The sequence below is a fragment of the Seriola dumerili genome, unplaced genomic scaffold (assembly GCF_002260705.1).
Source record: "Seriola dumerili isolate Sdu_G_001 unplaced genomic scaffold, Sdu_1.0 BDQW01000319.1, whole genome shotgun sequence".
Lineage (NCBI taxonomy): Eukaryota > Metazoa > Chordata > Actinopteri > Carangiformes > Carangidae > Seriola > Seriola dumerili.
Window position 1 is genome coordinate 1402422 of NW_019174574.1, and position 24324 is coordinate 1426745.

Here is a 24324-nt window from a genome sequence, read left to right on the forward strand (position 1 = left end):
GCCTTACTCTGTGGAGCCACTAGCTCTGCTGTCATTACTAATAGAAAATCTTAACACCGACACATCAGGTAGTAATGATAAGCAGCTGATGAATGTGACTTTCTATGAATGTACCAAAAAACATACTGTTAGCGTTAGCCTTTCTTGGGCAGATGTTTGCTGGGGCTAACCCCCTTCACTTTTCCGGCAGTTGGGGAAACAGCATACAACTTTTCTTGGTCTTGAAGCTGCAGCATTTAGTAACTGACACACTGCAGCCCATACTGTACATTTACTGCCATACTGACAACTTACTGCTAACGTTTTCCTCTGCTCCGCTCACATTCTCTGCTTCACCGTCACTTTTCTGCCGCTGGCTTCTTAGAGACTGCCCTATTCCCTAAAGGAGCTACGGTACTCTAACATTACCTTTTACGTAGATGTGCTTTGAAAAATAAGGAGAGGGTCCAAGAGGATTAGATGCAATAGGTAATAACTCAAAACAATTCCAAGTTAATGTTCGGTATTGTTGTGCCCACACAGTGTGTGAGTGAAAATCATTAGTAGCCTGTTGATATTCATGATTGTGTGGTGCACTGCTGCTGAGTGAATATAGGGGAAACACTGTGTATCATGTTGAATTTACTTACAGACATTACCCAGCCTTAGCTAAGAAAGGATGGAAGCCTTACCTGAACCTCTCCATTCGCCACTTGTTTCTTGCAGTGTCGCTCACTCAACTGCTTGGTCGGCCACCCTGCTCAGGTCCTCCTTGCGTGTCAGTGACTGTGAAATGAGCTTGGTTGGTTTCAGGTCATTCAGGTTCATGTATAGAAGCAAAAACTAAATGAAATACTTTAGGGATGAATAATTGTCATAGTTTCAATAAATGTTTGCTCTGTGAATTAATCTGCAATATGCCACTCTCAGGCATTCATATCTTGCCTCTAGCGTCTGTCCTCAGGTCAGCTCATGCCCTCTTGAGACTGGCAACCAATGAAAGAATGACAAATAACATTCATAACAAATTCTGTGACAAAATGTGGTTTTCATTTTACCCCTTAGATGGTAACTAACTGTGTTACATTTAGATTTAACCCGCTTTTTAAACAGTGTCGATATTGGACAAGTCTGCAAAAGCTTGGGTGTGTTGTTTTTAAATGAATTATTCCAACTATATTTGTAAATGGCAATTACAGCTTGCTTAAGATGTGGTTGCACATGGCCTCCAACCCATCCCTTACTCGCTCACATTACACCACATTGCATTAACGTCAAACCACCCTCCTACAATGGCACTGAACACAAGCATGTAGAATCTTAAGTATGAACAAAATTACTTTTTTTTTACAGGACTGAGTTAAGAAATATGCCAGCCAACATCTTACTTTCTTTGTAATTAAATGACTTCAGTGCCATAATATATACTACTGAAATTCCACATGTATAAGTACATTATTTATCGTTATCATACTCACCTTCTTTTTTTTCTAGTGTATGACAAGCAAGGGTTCCTTCTGAAGCTGGATGGTAGCCTGTGAGTATACAGTTTACTGTTTATACAAGTTCCACTTCCCAGTCAAAGTCTAGGATCTAAGCCTTTGGGCATGTTTTTAGACGGTATCAATGATGGCATAACATCAGTGATCATTGCCTGACTTCATTCCTTCATGTCTACAGGCCTTTGGAGCTGATCTACAAGTACGGCAATCTCAGTGAGGGTGCCTGCAAGCCTGGTTTTGCAGCTGCCAAGATGACTGCCATTTATCCAAAGTAAGAATACATACCATATGTTGTATTGAAGTGAGCTTGTAGCATTTTAGACATCAAACATAATTGTCAGATACATTGTGATCAGTGAGACCCTATTGTTGCCATTGCAGACTCATGCAACCATGCTTGTGTTCTTCTAGAGCATGATCTAATCTGTTAGGTAATTTACTTAAGATGGATTTATACTGGATACAAGGGGTTAACAGAAGTGCCATCAAAGGTATCTACAGCAGAGTTGTTGATTTACAGTTGAGAGGCGGAATTTCACCAAGTGATATCACCTCACAATGCTAGATGCATGTGTTATCAGCCCATATAATGCTTTATATTGCCCAATCTTTAATTTACTGAAACAGAGTGATAGAACTTCAGAATTTATTTCGTTGTATTTTGTTACTGAATAGGAGACTACTATTCAGCCTGTTGCCTGGCTTGCATTGCGCCCCAACCCAATGCCTGCTCCTGCAGGTGGTAGGCCCACAGGGAGGTGGTTCCGTCTCATTTCTTCAGGCGGTGCACAGCTGGGCCCCATGGGCCAAGGCCCGGTCACCAGATGCTTGCTGGCATCCCTAACTCTAACCCTAATGCAGTGTGATGATCATGGTGAGCAGGTTTCCAGTATTAATCTCTCTGTTAGAGAGAGACTGAAGATCAGGAAAGACATGTGTCTTAATCTTCCATTAAGAGAAAAATGGCTCAAACCTCAATTTATAATTTACTGAAAAGTGACCAGCCAAGTCCAAATCCAGTCTGATGACTAAAGTTTCAGGTGTGGGAGGTATGTAGTGCCAGTTGGACACCATTTTGATGGACATTTCTGTCAGACATCAGATTAACACTCTAGGCTGGCTGTGCAGGCAGTGATTTTGGAACCTTAGCAAAATCTTTATGCTGCTGAGTAGTTTAATCTATACAAATGCATTTTATTTATTGATTGATTGTATGATTTGTGTGTAAAAGCTGAATTGGCTGTTGCTCTTTTGAAATTGGCATTGCATTTGTTGTCAGATTTACTGACTTTTCAGGCCCCTTTAGCAACCACATTTTTAAAAAGCACCAAACAACAAATCTAGCAACTTTTTGGACAAACCTACGCTACTTCCCATAGAGGAGAGGTGCCAGTAAGCAAAAGGCACACCTGTCTCTGTGTCTACTCTGTTCAACAAGTGGCAGAGAGGCGGAGCTGCAGTTTGTTATTTCAGATGGAGGCTGTGAGAGACAATATAAACAAATATATTCTGTTGCCTCTAACTTTTCTCTGAGTGGTAATTTTTCATGTAAATACAGCTGAAATCACAGCTCCGTCTTTGTCTTTAACTTGTGTGTTTGTGATTTTGTCAGACAAAGGTTTCAAAATTAGAATTTAAGCAGCAGCAGAGCAGCAGCTTGGAAGTGACTGCTGGTTAACATGTACTCTTAATGGGCCACATTTCAGTCACTATTTCATATTTGTTCCGTTTTCTTACAGACACCATACGCAGTCTTGATGTGGTTAGCTGCACAGCTCCAACATCCTTACAGTTGCATTTAGGTGCCTCATGCCAACCATAGGGCAACCTTATGCTTGTGGTGCTCTGGAGAACTACCTAATTCACCTACTGTATTCTGAAAAACTGGCCTAAGTTTTCTCAGTCAAATAGTCTTATTTTATAGAAAGCTTTCTAAGCCCAGAGTGGTATGATAGAGGAAAGATCCCATTTCTGCCTCTGCATTATTGAAAACCACACTGTGAAAGCCCTACACCTGCTTATGTTTTTAGCACTATCTATAAAATAAGTCAGAAGATGCAACGGTCTGAATGGGCTCGTGTGTTGTGCAGATCTATTTTCGTCCTCTTCTGCTCTGTTGTTGTCCCTGTGCGTGAGAAAACCTCAGGCCGGTTCACTTTCCCACTTATTCTCTGAGCACCATAGACACGCAACCCTCCAACCCATCATGGCCTTCAGATAGCAGCCTTAATGAAGTTTGTTCACAGAGTCCAGATTGTAACCTGTTAAAATAACACAAGTGAATTTTCCTCGGGAGAGAGGAATGACCTTGACCCACTTATTCTGCTGTCTTTGCTCAGCTGGTAATGCAGCTGACAGAACTGGCCATGAGCTCTGAAAGAGATGCAGTCATTCATAAAGTCCTGTTGCTTCAAAAGAAACATCCATAGCCTAATGCTCCACTTTGTTCTGTTCTCATGAACCTTTCTTTACCTTGCTTCTCTTCTTTCTGTCTCCTGACTAGGAATGTACACGATTAGTCAGCTGAATGAAGCTAAATAAACCTTGCTACCCTCACTAGTCAGCACCACAAATACAAGGTGGTTAAACTAATTATTAAAGTTTTATTAATGTACAACACTGGTTAGCTGTTGCATCTAAGATGTTATGCAGCCTCCCACCACTAGCTGGACGGTAGCCCCCCTCTTCCTCTGCTAATATCCAGTTATTGTAAACAAGCAAACAGATGGAAAGGGGAACAGATGACACTTTGTGAAACCAAGGCGGTTTGGCAGTGTTTTGATCTAGAAAAAGAAAATAAGCTTGTATGTAGGCTGTGTCACAATAAACTGGCCTATAACCACTCGACCAGAGCAATGTGTAACCACATGCAGCATATGCATGTGGATGTTAACCTGCAAGGTAAGAAGGCTGCATGTGGTAGCACTGCTAACGTTAGCCACACTCATACCCTTTTTCACCAAAATTAGTGGGTATAAGCAGATTTTTGAAACGCAGGTAAACCCCAAAGAGGACACACACAATGTTACCACATGCTGTTACAGAGTGCTCACACACAAACACATGCAGATGCAGCAGCGGAGAAACAGTGAGCTGCTAGCTGCTGTGCAAACTGGTAAAACAGATCTGTCACATCTCATCCTCAGGTTGGTGCTCCTGTCAGTGTCAGAGCCTGAGATGCTTCAGTCGGTGATTGTGTGTTTTTAAAACTTATCTTGAAGCTGAAGGTCAGTCTTTCATCCCAGAGCGCAGTGTAGCTGCAGTGTTTCTGTGCTGGACAGGTGACAGGTGTCTTTACAATGTCTGTGCTCTGAATGACGTTACAGCAGGAAAAGGGGTGAAAATTAGTGAGTTCACCAGGGTGTTTTGCTTAAATTAATACTGATCGGAGCTGATAAATACCGAGTCATTTGACCCAGATATGAATGCTGATTGTTCCCCATTCCATTTAAGCCAGATGTTAGCCGGTCTTAGCACATTTTCTGACCAGTGGGAAATGGGCTTCAGCGAACCAATATGACATGCAGTGATCTTTCTTGGTCAGAAAAGATAACTCAGCTCAATTTTAGAGTAGTCGAACAGTTTGAATTTAAATTTCTGTTTAATCTACATGGAAATTAGTCGTTAGGAACATCTCAACTCCTGACGATCACATTCAAAAGAGAATAATAAAAAATATTTGCTTTATTAAAGGGAATTGAAAAAAATATTTATTATTTGAAATATATTCATTTCCTTATTTTAATTGAATAATTTTCATGTTTTTAAAACATTTAAACCACAGTCTTTAACTTCTGCCTGTAGGGGTCTCTCAATCCAAACAATAACAAAAGGCAGCATTGGGTGACATTGTGAAGTAGTGTGGGATTACGGGAGTTGTTGTCTTCACCACCGTTACCGTAAACTCCTCCTGGTTTGGATTCCTTCGGTGTCAGTGGTTCAGGAGGTTTTTGCCTGGAGCTGAATTATCTGCACAGGTCTCATCTCCAGACAGGTGATAATAACCAGTAAATGCCTGAATAAAGGTGGGACTGCGGCTAACCTTTGTTTGTATTGTTCTTAAGATAATCTACGATCCAGACATTCAGGAGGTTTTTACCAGCAGCTGAATTATATGCAGAAGTGTCTGAAAAAAGCAGTTTCAAGTCAAAAATCAAGTGTTTCATGGCTGCTGTTTTGTGGACACAGGATGTCAAGATGGGGCTGGGACCTGAGACTGAGACATTTCTCAGAGCTCTGCAGTTGGGAAGGTGTTCTTCGGCTAACATGACTCATCCTTTTGCCTCGACATACGATGGTCATTATGACCAAACAGTTCAGACCACAGGAAATTTCTCCGGACAGTCACATCTTTGCCTCCATGTTCAGTTTGAAATGTAGTCTGGGTTTCTATGGCAGTTTTGGAGCAGTGTCTTCTTCCTTGCTGAGTAGCCTTTCAGGTTATGTTGATATAGGACTGTTTTACTGTTGTACCTGACTCCTCCAGCATCTTCACAAGGTCCTCTGCTCTTGTTCTGGGATTGATTTGCACTTTTCATCTCTAGGAGACAGAACATGTCTTCTTTCTGATGGACTGACACCTGCATGATCACATGGTGTTTATACTTGTGTACTATTTTCTGTACAGATGAACATGGAACCTTCAGGTGTTGATAAAATTGTTGTGAAAATTACTCCCATAGATAAACCAGACTTGTGGAGGTTGTGACAATCTTTTCTGATATCGTTCAAAGACACACTGTTGAAGGCAAACCTCCACTGAACTGTTAGTTAGCCCATCAGAAGCTTCTAAAGCCTTGAAGCCTGGAATTATCCAAGCAGTTAAAAGCCACATTGAACATAGTGTTTGTAAATTTATGACCCACTGGAATTGTGATCTAGTGCAAAACAAACCGCCGGTAAAGAAGTGTTGGAAAAATGACTTGTGTCATGAATAAAGCGGATCATGACTTTACCGACTAACTGAAACTATAGTTTTTAACTTGAAATCTGTGGAGTGGTTAAAAATGAGTTTTAATGACTTCAGCCTCAGTGTCTGTAAACTTCTGACTTGAACTGTAGCTCTTGCTGTATCTAAGTACAACCTCTCGTGTAGACTGAAGACTCATAGTCTTGTGACTTTGATTACATCAGTAACTTTTATCTATTATTTTTAATTTTTTGTTCCATTTCTCTGAAATGTCTTTGATACTTACATTACAGATGGTTATTGTTGGGGCTGATTGGTCATAGCCTACAGGAAGTCTACAGGAACTTGCCACATTTCAAAAATACATATGGCATGAATGAAAAGGTGAGCAGGAGTTGACCGTTTTTCCTCCAGTCCCCTTTTTGCAATGTCACACTTTTGTAATCTGTGTTCTGCTTGTTAAACAGATGTTTAATAGATTACTTGCACTGTCTCCAACACTAGTGGGTTTTGTTGCAGCAAGAGCAATGTTGTACATTGTCATGTAACCACAAAAGAGAACTGCACAATAAACTAAATATTACCCTAAAACATATTTTCCACTCTTCTAATGTAATGCCTTTGTTTCTTCAGTGAAATACATATTGTAACTAATTTGTTACCAATCCCCAAAGAACCAGACTTCAGGGGGGAAACTATGTATGTATACAACATTACCACATTGATTTGTTTCACTAAATTACCAATTTTTTGAAACTCTATAGGATAACATTTGTAAAGTGGTGAAGTGGTTTCAGATCACAGGATATATCAGTATTTATTCAGTTTCAGCAAAATTTGAATGAACTTAGAATGCTAATAGTTTCTTTTGCACTTATCATTGTAGGTATGTGTTTTTGCAGATTATAATGTACCGTAAGTTTATTTCTTTTATTTCACTTATGATTTGGAGAAATAAATTGATAAATAAAAGAGCAGACTGCTCCTGTGACAAATGCAGTTGGCATTTGTCACAGGAGCAGTCTGTCAAAAACACATTCAAACAATAAAACAATATGGAAACAGAAAGGCAAGATACATCATTAATAGCTGATTTCTTAATTGTTTTCAGGAAATTTTTTCCTTTAGTTATTTTTGTAAAGCTTCCAGCATTCGCTGATTAGCAGCTGCTATGTTTAGCCAAATCAGAGCTCATTTAAGTTCATTACGTGATATTACACATGAAAAGAGACAAGCTGCCAAAGCTGCAGGGGTTGACTTGGTTAAAGAAACAGTTTCCTTTAGACTCATGGTTCTTCTACAGAAAAATCCTGTTTGGGTTTCCAAAATTTGACACATATTTAAGTATTTAAAGCCAAGTTTATTTTTTGGACAACTGGTTTTAACAAGGAGTTGATGCGCTTTCTGATTCATTTTGAGTATTTTTCCACTGAAAGGACAGTTTCTTTAATTTGAAGAGTATTTTGAAACATTGTGCCAGTCCTGTCAAAAACTCTTCATACTCAGTTGCCCTAGTTCCAGGAAAGTCAGGCTTCAGGAAATTCTCTTATCTCTCTATTAAAATTTGATTTTCAAAAATAACATAGTTGCTGTCTATTTTCATATTTTTGCTTTTATATTTTGTACGAGTGCAATAAAGACAGATATAGATATAAATTCATGTTTGATTTGTCATGTGTCACACAGGGATCTTCACAAAATGCACACTCACATGTACATACATCCAGTAGATACATGTAGAGTTGTGCTTAAACAAAAAGCTCAACTATGTCCACGTTCATTAAGGCCTATTTCCCCAAATTGGAGACAGATGTGAGGATTAAATAGAGCATAACATGTCTAACACTGTGAAGCAACAAACTAACAGAATACTGTTTTATATGCTGTTATAACCAACTAAAATGATTTAGGACCCAATAGCAGAATATAACTCAGTGGTGGGTGTAGATTGGATTTTATTGTTAAGAGTTGTAAGCTTGGTTTGGACTGGACGAAGGCTCTGGGGGTCTGGCAGGTGAGGAATGCTGGAGCAGAGGTCAGGACTGAAGGCTGCTGGGCTGAAGAGGTGGCAGCTGTCAGGGAAGGATGGAAGCGGAGCTGAAGCAGGCAGACAGGAGATGAATGATCCTAAAGCACAAGGAGAGTGAGGTTAGACTTGGCCTGAAATAACAAGGAAGCAAACACCCATTTACAAAGAGGCCTAGATGTGGACCACTCAGGTAGACTGAATAATGTGGCAAAGAGACTGAAACCAGGGTTGAAATACTGCTGGGCTGACGAGATGATGGAACAGGCTGCAGCAGTCAGGAGAAGGAGTGGAGTGGAGGAGCTGGAGGGAATGCCACACTCTGAGACACACAGGCACAAAAACAGGGAGAAAGAGAGAGAGACAACACAGAAAACACGAGGGAAGGGGAAAAACGGTGGAGGCAAAAGGAGAGAGGGGAGCACACTGGGAGCCCAGACCAGGACCATGACATATGCAGTTTTGAGCACACCTTCCTTATAACTACACAGTGGTGTTCATGTAGAGTGAATCATCATCTTAATTGTTCACATACAGCTTCATGTCCTTGATTGTTATTGCTAGTGTATATCTGCATGAAGTAGGGTTGGCTGATCTATCATCACCCTGTGAAATTGCCAGTACTGAATATATGTTTTTTGGAGGTGGGGGTGGGGTGTTGCTTTGTTGTTATAAAAAAAACTATTTTAGCAGAAGGTTGTAACATACCAAAAAGTGAAAAAAGGGAAATTGTCTGAATACTTTCTGAATGTACTGTATATGATTATCAGATTAAATATCAATATTACTATCAGCCTCAAAAATCCAGTCTCTTCCTGGTCTACATTCAAATCAGGGTTTGCTGCTGCAGCTGCATCTTCATCTTCCACCACCCCAACCTCCTCCTCATGCGTGAAGCTTTTGGCATCTTAGGTGTAATGTTTGCATATTTGCTAAAGGGGGATTAGTGCTCAGAGAGAAGTTATTTACAACCACTATCCATCAACATAATATGCCTTTAAATGTGATGGAGGTCCTCATGGACTGTACATCTTATGTCATAATGTTCAGTTCAGAGTAGGTTTTTATTCTCATGTAGAACCTTAGCAGTCTCTCTTTTGTCTTCCTTTTTTGTTTTAAAGTGCTGCCTCTGTACATGGGTTAGCTAGCTCATGTGGTAGTCATGACCGGCCACATCAGGAATGAAAAGGGAGCTTGTCACTGGAAGGGTGCTGGTTCAGTCTCTGGATCACCTCTTAAGTCTTGTTTGGGGACGTAAGTTCCTACCGTTAACATGCTCATGATCAAGGCACCTACCAAGCTGCTCCCTTGTGTCTGTTCAGGGGCCAGACTGAAGGTTTGCTCCCAGCTCCACTGTGTGAAATGTGGAGTTTTGTCCTCTCCGTCACACTTGTCTTTGAGTTTGTTTTGTTAAAGGTGAACTCAGACAACTGTAGATTAGCTGGAAACATGATACTCCAAATCCTCTTGAGCATTCTGCCATTATCAGTACATCTACACTGTTAACATCAGGGCTGTATGGGTCCCACACAGATATGAGTTGATGAATACCCCTTCTTCATTCTTACTTGTTGTAACATGTTTTCTTTTATATCAACAGATTCACTAAACTTGCGCCCATGTTCCTCGATTCAAATTACAAGCGGTTCTCCAAGATCGGTGATCATTCACCTCCATTTGGAGTAAAATCACAAGGTATGATTACACATTCTTGTCTTTGCAGATGAATGTAATACAGATCAACTCAATGTAAGGGGCACTGCATTCCTCAGCAGTTAAGATTAGCTGTAAAACACCATAGCACTGTCAAGGCCTCAGTGTTCTTCAAACAGACAGAAGTGTTTCTGCCTGTTGTGAGTGGCCACATTTGAAATTGTGTTGCAAGCTTGTTGTCTTATCGTCATTGTCATTGTCATCAACATCAACATCAACGTCATCCTGGCTCCATCCCACTGCCTGCCTGAACTCTCTCTGTCAATTTTTGGATGGCAACAGTGAGGCCAGCCCGATAATTTTGATTTAATTTATGTCTGACTGACTGACTGACAGACTGACTGACTGGCTTATGATATTTCTACCATTGGTCAGTGGAATGCCGAACCACTCTGGAGAGAAGAAGAGGAGAGCTTCCAATACACTGAGCTAATGACCAACTCTACATATCAAACAGAGGGAGTTAGACATAAAGACCTGCCTCTAATAAAAGTCTGTTACGCTCTGGAGCTGAAGTAATTAAAGACTAAACTATTGTGGATCCAGACGGAGGCTGTGCTCTGTGTGAGGGACTGAATAAGAAATATTGTCTGTCTCGGGCCCCCATGGTTCACCTGGTGGAGCGCGTGACATTTGGGCTTAGTCCTTGCTGTGTGTTATCCTTTCTCTCTCTCCATCTGCCTCTCTTTGGTGATTTTGTCAGACGATGTAACAGTTATAAAATCAGGATTTGACCAGAGGTGGTCCAGACATACTAGGTTTAGACCTAGACTTGTTTCTTTTGCCTCTTTGACGCAATGAATCATACTAATGGGGATAATGAGCACCTCTTGTAACAATGAGACAGATGACACTGATACTATTGAAAATTTGTTTCAGTTTCATCTTCATCTTACTTGTTTGTTCTTCTTTCTTTCTCTGTCTCTCTCTTTCATCTGCAGAGAAGATCATAGATATTCTTCTTTCAGCTACTAAGAGCTACAGCCTTGGAGAAGAACTTGACAGGTAAGTTGGTGCTAGTTTCTGATACACACAGAGGACTAGGAGTATTTATTAACTGCTGACAGAGTCAGTTTATAACAGTTTATAACACACAGTGAGGTGCCAATGTTTCCACTTTCTTTATATGTAGTCCATTAATTAGTCATCTGACTTTGAAGTTACCATAAATAGCCTAAGCTACCATCATCTTTTAAGAAGAGCTTTTACGTAAGTACTCTTAAATAGCAATAATTCTAAAAACATACAGAAATAGACAACTTCCAGAAAATAAGATATTTCATCAGTGCTCATAAAAGTGTAAAAAGGTTAAATCTCAGTAACAAATTCGTTTTTCAATAGTTTATCAACCTAATATATCACCAGCCCCCAGTGGGGCTGTAATCGTTTTCACCTTGTGAATCTGTGTGTGTGTGTCATCGTGGCAAAATATGGTCCTGGAGAAACCTACTGTAGCGGGAACTATCACAGAGAAGGTTTAGAGTGATTTGGCAGGTGTTGACAGCATCACAACTGTACAACAGTACAGTACAGTCCACTGTAATTTACAACAATATCTTCAAATCTAGTTTTCCTTTTGACCATCTTGGGCCTCATATTCCCAGTTTGGAAATCACCAAATCTTCCCTGAAGTTTTGACCCTCAGAGTCAACACATAGATCTAATAAAACAGTGAAAGCTTTGGTTTTCAAACAGTGCTGTGATTCAGCACATTCTTCAAAAAGGTTTTCACTCTTTCTGCTGGTTTGCCACTTAAGGTTCCACTGTCATTGGTTTGATCCACTGGCCAACTACACGATCATCACAAATGATCATCATATATCTGATGCAGTTCTTTGTGCCTTTTACAAATATTGGACCTAATTGGTCAGTTCATGGTCCATTCATCTGTTATCTATAAAGTTGAGAGTGTGGCATATTGTAAACAAGATTTGTTGGGTAAATGTTAAGTTTGTCAATCTACCCTGAAACTCCAACATTAATGACTGGATTCAAGATCAGAAGTAACTGTATTGTTTGATTCCACCTTCAGTTGAAGTTTTTGTCTTTATATGGACCTGATCAGTTGTACAGACATGGTGTACTGACCCCGTTTTATCATCCAGCTAAGTCAATTAGGAATGTGTTTATTTTTCCACCCCGAATTAAGCAGTGCAGACTAAACACAGGACACATGTTGTACTGAGTCTACAGTACAACATTATAATCATAATATTAACCAAAGTGTGACACATTGACTTGTGTTAACTGCCCATTTCTGCTGTTAGTGCTTCAGAGTATAGATACTGAATAAAGAAGCTAATAATAAAGATGTTTGGTGTTAATTACCCATAACCCCCTACATTAGAATCCCAAAGACTGGAATGTAGAATGAAAGAATATATAAATATATAATATTGTGCATACAGTAATCACACTGTTGAGATCCAAATCTTTATTATCATTATCATCATCATTATTATCTCTACAACAGCTTGAGGGAATTTCTTCGAAATTGGTACAAACATTAACTTTGACTCAAGGACGAACTGATTAGATTTTGATGTTAAAGGTCAAAGGTGAAGGTCAGAGTGCCCTTAGTAAAACACTTTTTAGCCATAATTAAGACTTAAAAGACACACAGCAAATATGACAAAATTTCACACAAATGGTTCATAATTTCCATGACTCTGGATAAACAGTCATGTAACTTGAAACTAGTCTGACCGAAGAAGGCAGGCAACCACAAGGAGGTAATTCTAGTTTTTTTTAAAGTATATTTTTTTGGGCTTTTTTATGCCTTTATTGATAGTGCAGTAGAGAGAGACAGGAAATGGGGAGGCAGAGAGAGGGGAAATGACATGCAGCAAAGGCTGTCTGATGCAGGACTCGAACCGGGGCCAACTGCAGCGAGGACTGTAGCCTCTACACATGGGGCGCCTGCTTAGACCACTACACCACACGACGCCCTTTTCTTATAGAAATGAATCGAGAGGATGTTCAAATCCTCAAAAAACTTTCTCCTCTTTGAACATCAATAGATTTGGCATGCTTTCACCTAGAGACTTCATTTAAACTTTAAATGAATGACAAGACTTTAAGATATTTAAGTTGTAATCAGCATTTTGATATCTTGTACAGTTTTGGTTTATCATCATTAAATCATTAACATTATTCATTATCATTATTCATTATCATTAAGTTTTATGTTTTTTCAGACAGTTTCTGAGTATATAATAGTGTGTATTGCATCAGGCTAGAGTGGAAGATGTCACAGCTAGAATGGAGAGAAGTGCTTCAAGTGGTCAAAAAACTTCTCTTAAACTCATCCTCACAGCCACAAATTTCACTCTTCACACATTATTTCTTCCCGGAACATAGGGAAATTTGTCTTCTTTCAGACCATGTGTTTACCAAAGCACAGAGATGTACAGAATTTGAACTGTGATCCTCAGAATGATGAGAGTACCATCCGACTGTCCCATAGACTTCAATACAAATTCAAAAGTGGATTTTCAGAGAAAAACAGAAAACCCCCTTTTTTTTAACTTAAAGCCAATCAGAAGAGAGGAGGCTCCGAGCCGCATGATGGGGCATGATGTTACATGATGTTACATGATGGTACAATCTACTCTGAACAAATAATTTTGTTCAGAGCAGGTCTAGACCAAGAGGGATGGAAGGATGGACGGACAGAGAGAGAAAGAGAGAGGGAGGGACGGACAGACAGAGTGAGAGAGGGGGAAAGAGAGAGAGGGACGGATGGACGGACGGAGAGGGAGAGAGAGGGACAGACAGACAGACCGACAGAGACAGAGCGAGGGAGGGACTGGTAGGTAGGTAGATAGGTAGATTGATTTATTGATGATAGATGGATGGATGGATGGATGGATAAAGATAGGTAGGTAGATTGATTGATTGATTGATTGATTGATGGACTATAGATTGATTGATAGATGGATGGATTGATTTATTGATTGATTTATAGATGATAGATAGATAGATAGAGAGATATAGAGATTGAGTGAGTGAGTGAGTGAGTGAGTGAGTGAGTTCTTAGCTTTAGGGGAGTGTTAGTTGTCAACTGGTGGCATTCCGTCCTCACATGGCTTCCCATCTGTGACACATGTACCACAGGTGTTGTCACATGACATGATGCTGTTGTCATCAGGGCAGCCAAATGGCTGCCAGTTGTCCGGGTAAAGGGCTGGTGTTTGCTCTGGAGCCAGTGGGGCAACTTGTGCAGATCGAAGCACCTTCTTATTTATGCGGGACCTCATCCTCTGTGGAGCTGGCTTTGTCGCTTTCTTAAGCTTTGAGGTTGTGTCTTTGAGTTCTTGTCTTAAGTTGTGCTCAATCACAATCTTTTCATTTAGCAATTTGACAAAATAACTTGTTGTCTGAATCAGATGTTGGTGTGTTGTCCGCAGCCGCTCCTGCATATGTCTCCTCTCACTGCATTGACTCTGCTGGATCCTTACACTATAGTCAAGCTTTGTCTGTAGACAGTGAGCCTGATGTTGATAAGCTACCCTGGTATCTTTATCCACCAGGAAGTTCTCATTGTCTCCTATGTGGCGTCTTTTCAGGTTCAGGACTCTGACCCTTAGTTTCCCGGGCACTTCGATATCAGCCATGCACACAGCTATATCCTCCTTTATACGTAGCAGAGATGTTTTAAGCTCAGCCACCTCCTCCCTCAGCTTCATACGGTCTGGCTCACTGGCCTTTACTTTGTAGCTGAGATTTGTGATAGTTTCATTCAGGTCCTTGTTTCTGAACTTCATTTTATTTAACTCTGCTGCTGTTTCTTTCAGTTTGTCTTGTGTCTTCATGTTTTCCACCGTGAGTTGCTCGATGGAAGACTCCAGTTCTTCTTTTATCATCTCATAAAGAGCATTTCTATCCTTTGATGTAGTCCATTCAGACACAATGATGTCCTTTTCGCTCTTTAAAGAAATGATCTCCTCTTGTCTGTATTTGATCACTTTGTTTTTTGCTGTGATAGTGTCCTTTAATTTAGACACTGTCTCATTCAGTTGGCACACCTCCTTGTTTAGCTCTTTTGTAGCCTTAACATGTTCTTTTATTTTGACATTCTGAATTTCGTACTTTGATTCGTTTTTATATTTATAATTTCGGAAGTCATCCTTCACTTTTTGAAGGTCTTCTTCTTTATCGAGCATTTCCTCTTTCAGGATCCTCAGTCCTTTTCTGTGCTCCTGCTTTGTCTCAAAGAGCGTTTGCTGAAGCTTTGACACCTTCAACATCCCAGGCTCATATTTTTCTCTCAGTCTTCCTTCAAGGTCTTTCAGTGCTTCAGCTGCTTCCTGTTTTTGCAGCACCAGCCTCTCTTCAAAGTCTGCTTGCATCTGTAACTTTGCCTGTTCTGCCAGTTCTGCCTTTTCTGCCTGTTCTGCCTTTTCTGCCAAAGACTTTCTATTTGACTCTTGAGATTTAGTTAACTGCTGTTCAAGGTACATTTGAATTCTTCTAAATCGTTGTTCCTGATTGTCCTTGTCAGCTTCAAAAGCAGCCCTGTCCATGACAACTTTTTTATTTTCTGTTTGGCTGAGCGCTAATTGGGTTTTCAGCTCCTCATGAACATTTTTGGAAGCTTGCAGCTCTTCCTCAAGAGCCTTAATTTTAGCCTCAAGAGACTCTATTTTCTGGCTGTTGGAAATCTCTCTCTTTGTCCACTGCTCCTCGGCGATCCTAATTTCATCTTTGAATCTTTCATTCTGCCAAAGGAGGAATTTTTCTGGTTGTTTTTGTTTCTCCATTGTAGATGTGGAGCGAGTACACTGGTAGATCACACGTGCTGTGTCTGTTGATAACACTTGTGTCTGTTGATAACACTTGTGTCTGTTGATAACACTTGTGTCTGTCACAGTTGTGTTGTCTTGTCTATAGTATAATTCTAATGAGACAAACATTCCATCAGAGATAAAAGCCACTGGAAGTGATGACATCATGCGTGTGATGTCATGGAATCCTTTGAAGTTGAGCGGTTGCTGAAGAAATGGAAGAACAGACAGATAGACAGACAAAGAGAGAGAGAGACAGACAGACAGACAGGTAGGTAACAGACAGACAGGTAGACTGGAGCTGGAGCTCGCAGGCTCTCAGCTCTCAGCTCTTACAGCTGGCTTGCACTCGCAGAAGGGGAAAGCTGCTGAAGCTGGGAGCTGTAGAAGCTGTCACCTCCAGAAGCTTTCATTCAGCTATTAAATCTTATTAGGCATATAGAATCCAGAGGTGAAAGATCTATTTAAGATAGCTTTATCTTGTACACCTCATGGTTTATTTGTGATCATGAAAAATCTCAAACCATCAATAACTGTCCACTCTCTGGTGCAATCACACTAGTTTTTAACTGTGAAATATTTTATCATGTCTCAACTGTACACCAATAGTTTCAGTTCTGTAGCCATTACAGTTTTCGAGATATAAGTGATTTTATGTACTCCTCATTAAAATGTATGACTCTATTAAGACGCTGTTTACAAGCTACCATTGCCTAGTCATGCTTGATATTTTAAAAGAGGAACCATATTTCTAGCTATCACTATCTGGGAGACATAGTCATTTTTATTAAGCAATTATTGTTCTTGCATCATAGTGCCCCCTAGTGGTGAAACTGCATGTAACTCAGTTTTCTTATTTGGGATATCAGGCTGTACAATTGAATAGAATGTGGTTACAATTGGATGAAGCATTCAAGAGTTATAGCAGATTGAATTGATTCGACCACGCCCCCAGAAGTTTGTTAACCAGTCATAGAAAAGCGATACATGATATCCAATATCTAAGATGTGTATTGTGTTCAGGGTCATCAAAACATGACAAAGTTTGTTGAAGCTTGGATGAAAGATGTAGGATAGGGATTCAAATGTATGTTTTTCATATCATTCAAAATGACAGAAAAGTTTTTATGACGGAAATGGGTGTGGCCTACATCAAACTCTTCAGCATCATTCACTGAATCCATATACACAGATATTTTCTTTTACACCTCAAGGTTGCGAAGATATCAACCAAAACATTTTACAATATTTGTCAGCTGGTTTCTCACCAGATGGTGGCACTATCGTTACCATTTTTATATAGCTGAAGCACTGTAGTAGGGAGAAGCTGTTATAGTTTTTGAGATATCATCATGTTTCTTTCACTTCCCATAGGAAACCATTAAAAAACAATTGCTTGCAGCAGTCACACACAGACGTTTCTAGTTCCCTTGAAACTTGTGGGACAATAATCGACAGAGAAGCTACTATAATGTAACACACCTAAATCAGTGATGCAGCTTGTTGTCTTTAGAAATTACAGATTACATTGAATGGAGAGTGTGTAAACAAGTGTTTGTGATAAATAGACCTGTAAATGGAATGTCCAATAAGTTGTTGGGACTCATTCAAGAGACCAGATGTTTCTTTGCTCCACAGAAGAAGGAACTCACTTCTCCACTGTTCACACCTGGGCATGACCCTCCCCCAGGGACCTCACTGACCCAGGGTGTCACCAAACAAAACCAGATCAAGGAGCACCAAAGTTATTATTTGATATTTATGTTTTAATATTAATATTTTTTAAATATATGATAGCCAATAAATTGATAGACAACCGAAGAAACAACATCTATGGTGTCCCGCTCGTTAGCAGAGCTCAGACCCAACAAAGTGAATGATAATAATAATAATTAATAAGTCAATTTCATAAAGACAAAAGAACATGTCACAGAAATATTTGACATCTTATGTGAAATGTATCAATCAGTAACAACACAAGGCACTGAAGACCAGTCATTTTACTGTCTATCAATCATTTCAAATGAAATGGCCCAGCTATAAATCTGACTTGAGCAGGGTGCCCTCAGTAACAAGTGAGTGTGTTTAAAAAGTACAGACGTAAGGGATATAAACTTGAATATAAACAGATAATGTGCTCTGAACGGATACAAATGGCATCCAGGTGTGTGCTGAATTTTTTCCTGTCACCTGTTTGACAACTGCTTCCAAAAGAGAAAAAATGGGTTCATGATGGGATTCATTTTTCTATTTGTGTAGATTTTTTTTCTCATAGCACACTAAGCACACTAATTTTAACACACATGCTCATTTTAACACACCTCTTTTTTGCTGAGAATTAAGAAGAAGTAAGACATACTTCCCTTCAACAAAACACACAGGGTGAATGAATCAAGTAGTGTCGTACCACATGATAATCTTACATCTTGTCTGTGTTGCAGTATGAGCTGTAAGACATGCGTCGTCGTAGGGAACGGAGGAATCCTCGCCAACAAGTCTCTGGGACACAGGATTGATCAGTTTGATGTTGTGGTCAGGTATGTTATAACTCAGAAGCACCAAACTGCCGTGTGCTCTAAGGAAAAAGCACATACAAAAGTGGAAGCACAAATATTAAAGTTCCTCTCAGACATGTTTTAAACTGTGTAAAAATCCTCTGCTATGATTCATATTTTAATCATCTACCGTTACTTCCTGATTGAGAAACCTGGATCAGGCCTTGAGCCCCGCCCACCACCTGCTTGCTCCAGGTGGGCAGGTGAAAGAGCAGAGAGTATCAAGCTGGTTAGAGGAGGAAACATCAGAGAGACTCAGACACATGTTTGAGCCTCAGTCAGACCCAGACTCAGATGAGGAGTCTGAGACCAGAACCAGAGACTAGCAGACGTATCAGAACGGTTAGCGTAGTTAGCATCTTTTATTTGTTTATGTTTATTTGTTTGTTAGCTTGTTACTGGCCGTGGCTGACACAGTGTTAGTGTTTGTGCTAATGCTAACTGTCTCTCTCTCTGTACTGACAAGGTTTCAGGTTTATTTAGCCACGCCCCCCGTCCCCACAAGGTGACAGGATTGGTTCCTTAGGTTTGGGGTGTATGAAACCCTGGCTCTCATTGGTTCACTGCAGTTCAAGGTGGAAACACTCAGTCATGGTGTTGACTGATTATTTCACTCATCATGTCTTATATTATATAAAAACACCAGAGGGATGTTAACAAGGTTAAACACTTGATTTTCATCAGAGGGTCTTTAAAGGGAACAGCCTCCAAATGCAGAAATGTAATTAATACCAAAGCACATACAAACTGGTAAAAAAAAAACACACACTCCCTCTAGAGTCCTGGAGCACTTGTAGTTGTTTTTCCCTAAATTTGTTTGTATGTGTTACTCTTCTGGAATTGGAGTGTTTCCTGTAATATTTGTGTTTTGTCTCTCTTATGTGTTTTGTCTGTTTTACCTCTTTTTCATTTAATTTCGTATTATTTTCAGTCTGCCACTGGGAGCAGGATCAACAGTTATGGTTGATCTGTTGCTCAGAAGAGGTACAGACAAAGCTGATCTGGTCAGTCAATATCCAAGCTGAAAATGAAAGGAGGACAGAGTCTTGAGTCTTGAGCAGAAATGGCCACATGTATATAAACATTTGATGCTCTTTTAATTTATTATGTGCCTGCTATGCATAGCATTTGAGTAACCATGGCAACTTAAATGGCATGACATTTTCCCATAATAAATGAATGGAGAGATGTCGTGAAAATGACCAAACCCACTCCTCTTTGGAGCCATACTGCTTTGTCATACTTTAACATATAAACATGGTTGGAATTTTAAACTGGCCACTAAACTTTGGACTTTTTTGGGTTAAATCCATATTTTGATAACTGTAATGGTTTTCACAAAATCGGTTTTGTGTCATTTTTAGACCGTTTCAGATTTTATAATGGGTATGTATTGCACAGAATGTTGAGAGCTAGAGTGTATGACATCACACACAAACATCCATCCCTGATAATTTTCCTCCAAAAAACTCTGACAACCTCTTTTAAATCCAACTATTTCCAACCATCACAGTTTATTTCTATATAAACACATGGAGAAATTTGTCCTCTGTCACCCAGTGTTGGTCTCGTTGTGATATTTTTTACGCTTTTTGAAGAAATCCCCCGAGAGTGCTGTCCAAAGCTCCCATAGACACGCCCATGTTAAACTGAGCACTGAAGGTCTAAATTGAGGGGAGATTTTAAACTGCAATAAAACCTTAAACGTAAACAGTAGGTACACATATAATATATCCCAGTCTTTATTTAAGTCTTCGGACGCTGATAGTGAAGAAATCTTTTTGGTCAACTTGTGGTTTTCCCTTTGTGCTTAGATTTTCGGTGAAGTTTCATCTTAAAAGCTGTTGTCTGCCAAGGGTTAAAGAGGGGATTGTGTGCGTATTTCCCTCCTCCCCCTGGTGGCCACAGTCACCATAGGAACCAGTGTCTCAGCATGTGCTACTGACGCAGTATCTGGGCAGAAATGGAGAAAGCTGACTTTAATTGGCTAATGAGACTCATTAACACTTAGTCTTATTACTCTCAGCTATAACAGCAATTATAAGGTAAATCAACACTGTATGTGCATATGCGTGTGTGTGTGTGTCTGTGTGTCTGTGTGTGTCTGTGTGCGCACATGTGTTTCTATGATTGTGAGGACAACTTTAGTTTGAAATCATTCTTGTGATATCATTTTCGCTGGTCCTGACAACTTTAAAGTTTGTTATGAAGGTTAAGCTGAGGCAGTTCCTATCAGCATGCACACACACATACATTTAGAGACACACAAACACCATTTTCACCATATGGATATTCACCTTTTAAATAAGAGTGTCAAACAGGTAAGAGGCGCTTACTGGAGGCTCTGTTGTAGGAAGGTTAACTATACCAACACAAAGACACATGCAATAGTATCAGCAGAAATGCTTCAGGTACTCCCAGATGAATGTCACCATCACATCCAGCATCTGGCTATGATGCAGGACTCCCTTACATCCATTCACACAAAAATCAAGCAGCATCTGACATCTGATTGATATACACATTCAAAGGAGCAGCCAAATTCAAAACTTCTCCAGGAATTTTCTAGTTAATTTACTGCCTACTTGTGAATGTATTTTAAGGAGAGATATTTATATTTTCATTTGACACCTATTTAATTTATTGTTATTGTATTTAATCACTTCTTAATTTATTTTATTGTTAATTTATCTATTTATTTTTTGTCTGTTTTATTAGTGTAATTTAGTCCCATCCAGTATTCAATGTTTTAGTGGGTTTGTATGTTGTACAAGTGAAACAGCAATTTTGGGCTTTCTAAATAAAATTGACTTGTTAATTCTTGTTAATTAATTCTGTTATTGATCACAGCCTCTCTATCATCCGTCCTCAGGTGGGCTGAGGAAAGATCTATCATCAGTGATTATGAATGAAAAATTCTTACAAGAAAGCTTTCTTATTGTCCAATCATTATGTTTCATGACACCTTTTAAAATGAGCTTCACCAGCTGCCTGTGGATCAGATCATTCCCTCACCTCCATTAGAAAAGAGTTTTCTTTGTGCATCTTTTTACTTTCAGCTTTATTTAACCTGATAAGTCTCAATGAGATTGAAATCTCTTTTTCAAGACCTGGCCAGGAAGGCATCGTGAAGACATTGTATTTGTTGTTTAGACAAAATGACTTGGGGACAACTGTCACATGACACAAAAGAACTTCAGGAGTGACATCGTAACAATACAATCAGAGTTTCACTTAAGCTTTTATATTTGGTCTTTTGACAAATGCAGTTTAAACTGAGAGATTTTTAACTGATTATTATGAACAGTGCATTTGGGAGTGATTGATTTTGCAGCTGTGTGTTGCAGGTTAAATGAGGCCCCAGTGAAAGGCTTTGAGAAAGACGTCGGCTCCAAGACCACCATGAGGATCACCTATCCAGAGGGGGCCATACAGAAGACAGAACGCTACGAGACTCAGTCTCTATTTGTCCTCTCTGCCTTTAAAGCTCTGGACCTCAAGTGGCTTCGACACATGGTCTTCAACCAGAGGCTGGTAAGGCAGCTCAACACTGTTAATTTTGCCACTGCACCTACAAATGGAGCTATAACCACGTAGTTAGCAATAATAATAATAATAATAATAATAATAATAATAATAATAATAATAATAATAATAATAATTAACACAGAACATCTCAAAACAGTGACAAAGTAACAAAATGTTTTACATGGTGAACCCGGATCAAAACATTTCAAGACTGCAATGAGAAATAAAAATAATAGTGATAATACAAAAAATAATACAAAACTAAAATGCAATAAAATACTTCACAGTAATAAAAGATAAAAACAATAAAAGATAAGACATATATAGGAAATAATAATCACCAGTAACATCAAGACCCTCCTCAGCCAGAAAAAGGAGGCCTTCAGGGATGGAGACAGGGAGAAGCTCAGGTGTGAGCAACATGAGCTGAAGAGGAGATTAAAGCAGGTGAAGGAGGACGACAAAAAGAAAGTAGAGAAGAGGCTGCAGCACAACAACACCAGAGAGGTGTGGAAGGGGATGAGGACCATCACTGGCTATAAAGAGAAGAACAACCAGGCAACATCAGGTGATGTGGACAAGGCCAATGAGTTCAACCTGTTCTCCAACAGGTTTGACACAGCCTCACCTGTTCTCTCTCCCACTGCTTCAGCTGCAGCTTCTCCTACAGCATCTCCTCCACAACCTGACACTGCAACTGCAACTTCATCCACACTGCGGTCAAGTCTCCTGTCCTTTACAGTGGAGGAGGTGAGGGCGGAGCTCAAGAGGCTATGTCCTGGAAAGGCAACAGGCCCGGATGGTGTCCGAGGCTGTTAAAGGATGGTGCAGCCCAGCTGGCTGAGCCTCTCCAGAGGATCTTTGACTTAAGTCTATAAACAGGGAGGGTCCTGGTCCTGTGGAAAAAATCATGTCTTGTTCCGGTCCCTAAAGTAGGACGACAGGCTGAGATAAATGACTACAGACCGGTGGCCCTCACATCACACATCATGAAGATCCTGGAGCAGCTGCTCCTCCACCTTCTGAGGCCAAAGGTTGAACATGCACTAGACCCCCTACAGTGCACCTACAAAGAACATGTTGGAGTGGATGATGCCGTCCTTTACATGTTCCACCGAGATTTTTAGCACCATCCAACCCCCCATCCTTAAAGACAAGCTGGAAGGGATGGGGGTGGATCCCTGCTTCACATCCTGGATTGTGGATTACCTGACAAGACGACCACAGTACGTCAGGCTGAGTAACTGTGTCTCAGGGACAGTGATGAGCATCACTGGGGCTCCACAGGGGACAGTTCTGGCTCTGATCCTGTTCACCCTGTATACGGGCGACTTTAAATACAACTCTGAATCCTGCCACATCCAGAAATACTCAGATGACACAGCTATTGTGGCACATATCAGGAACAGGCAGGAAGAGGAGTACAGGGATCTGACCATGGTCTTCAGTGAATGGAGCGACAAGAACTGCCTCCTTCTGAACACCTCCAAGACTAAGGAGATGGTCATAGACCTTCAGAGGTCTAGGCCCTTCACCCAGTCAACATTCGAGGGAAGGACATTGAGGTGGTGCACACTTATAAATACCTAGGTGTGCACCTGGACAGTAAACTGGACTGGTCCCTGAACACGGATGCCATCTACCTGAAGAGTCAGAGCCGGCTCTTTTTCCTCAGGAGGCTCAGGTCCTTTGACGTCTGCAGTGAAATGCTGCACATGTTTTATCAGTCAGTGGTGGCCAGTGTACTCTTTTATGCTGCAGTCTGCTGGGGCAGCAGCATGTCAGACACAAACACAAAGAGACTGGACAAGCTGGTCAAGAAGGCTGGGTCTGTGCTTGGCAGGAGTCTGGACTCACTCAGGACTGTCTTGGACTATACCGGGGGTCGGCAATCCGCGGCTCTGGAGCCCTTCTGCAGTGGCTCCCTGTAGCTTTTAAAAAAAAAAATCGAAAATAAATAACAGCTATTTTTTATTTATTTATTTATTTTTCTTTTAAAGAGAACATCTCATTTTGGAGATCGAGGTGATACTGATAATATTTTGTCGACTAAAATATACATCACATCTTACAACGTCTCCATAGCAACATTTACAGCATACCGCCTCTTTCTGCCATGATAGGTGGCTAATCTGGAGTTTTGGAACCCCAGTAAGCTAACCATGGATAAATCCAAATAAAGAAAANCATGGTCTTCAGTGAATGGAGCGACAAGAACTGCCTCCTTCTGAACACCTCCAAGACTAAGGAGATGGTCATAGACCTTCAGAGGTCTAGGCCCTTCACCCAGTCAACATTCGAGGGAAGGACATTGAGGTGGTGCACA

At 40.3% G+C, this 24324-nt stretch overlaps 1 protein-coding gene across 1 annotated transcript in view; it reads left to right on the top strand.

Annotated features, from left to right (window-relative positions):
- LOC111231853 (CMP-N-acetylneuraminate-beta-1,4-galactoside alpha-2,3-sialyltransferase-like) overlaps nt 1–24324 on the top strand; it is a 77932-nt gene that overhangs the window by 11210 nt on the left and 42398 nt on the right. The window contains exons 3-8 of the mRNA XM_022759108.1: nt 1474–1516; nt 1660–1752; nt 10017–10111; nt 11071–11134; nt 18357–18452; nt 21818–22004. Coding sequence (XP_022614829.1) covers nt 1474–1516; nt 1660–1752; nt 10017–10111; nt 11071–11134; nt 18357–18452; nt 21818–22004 — 578 coding nt within the window. The remainder of the gene's footprint in view (nt 1–1473; nt 1517–1659; nt 1753–10016; nt 10112–11070; nt 11135–18356; nt 18453–21817; nt 22005–24324) is intronic.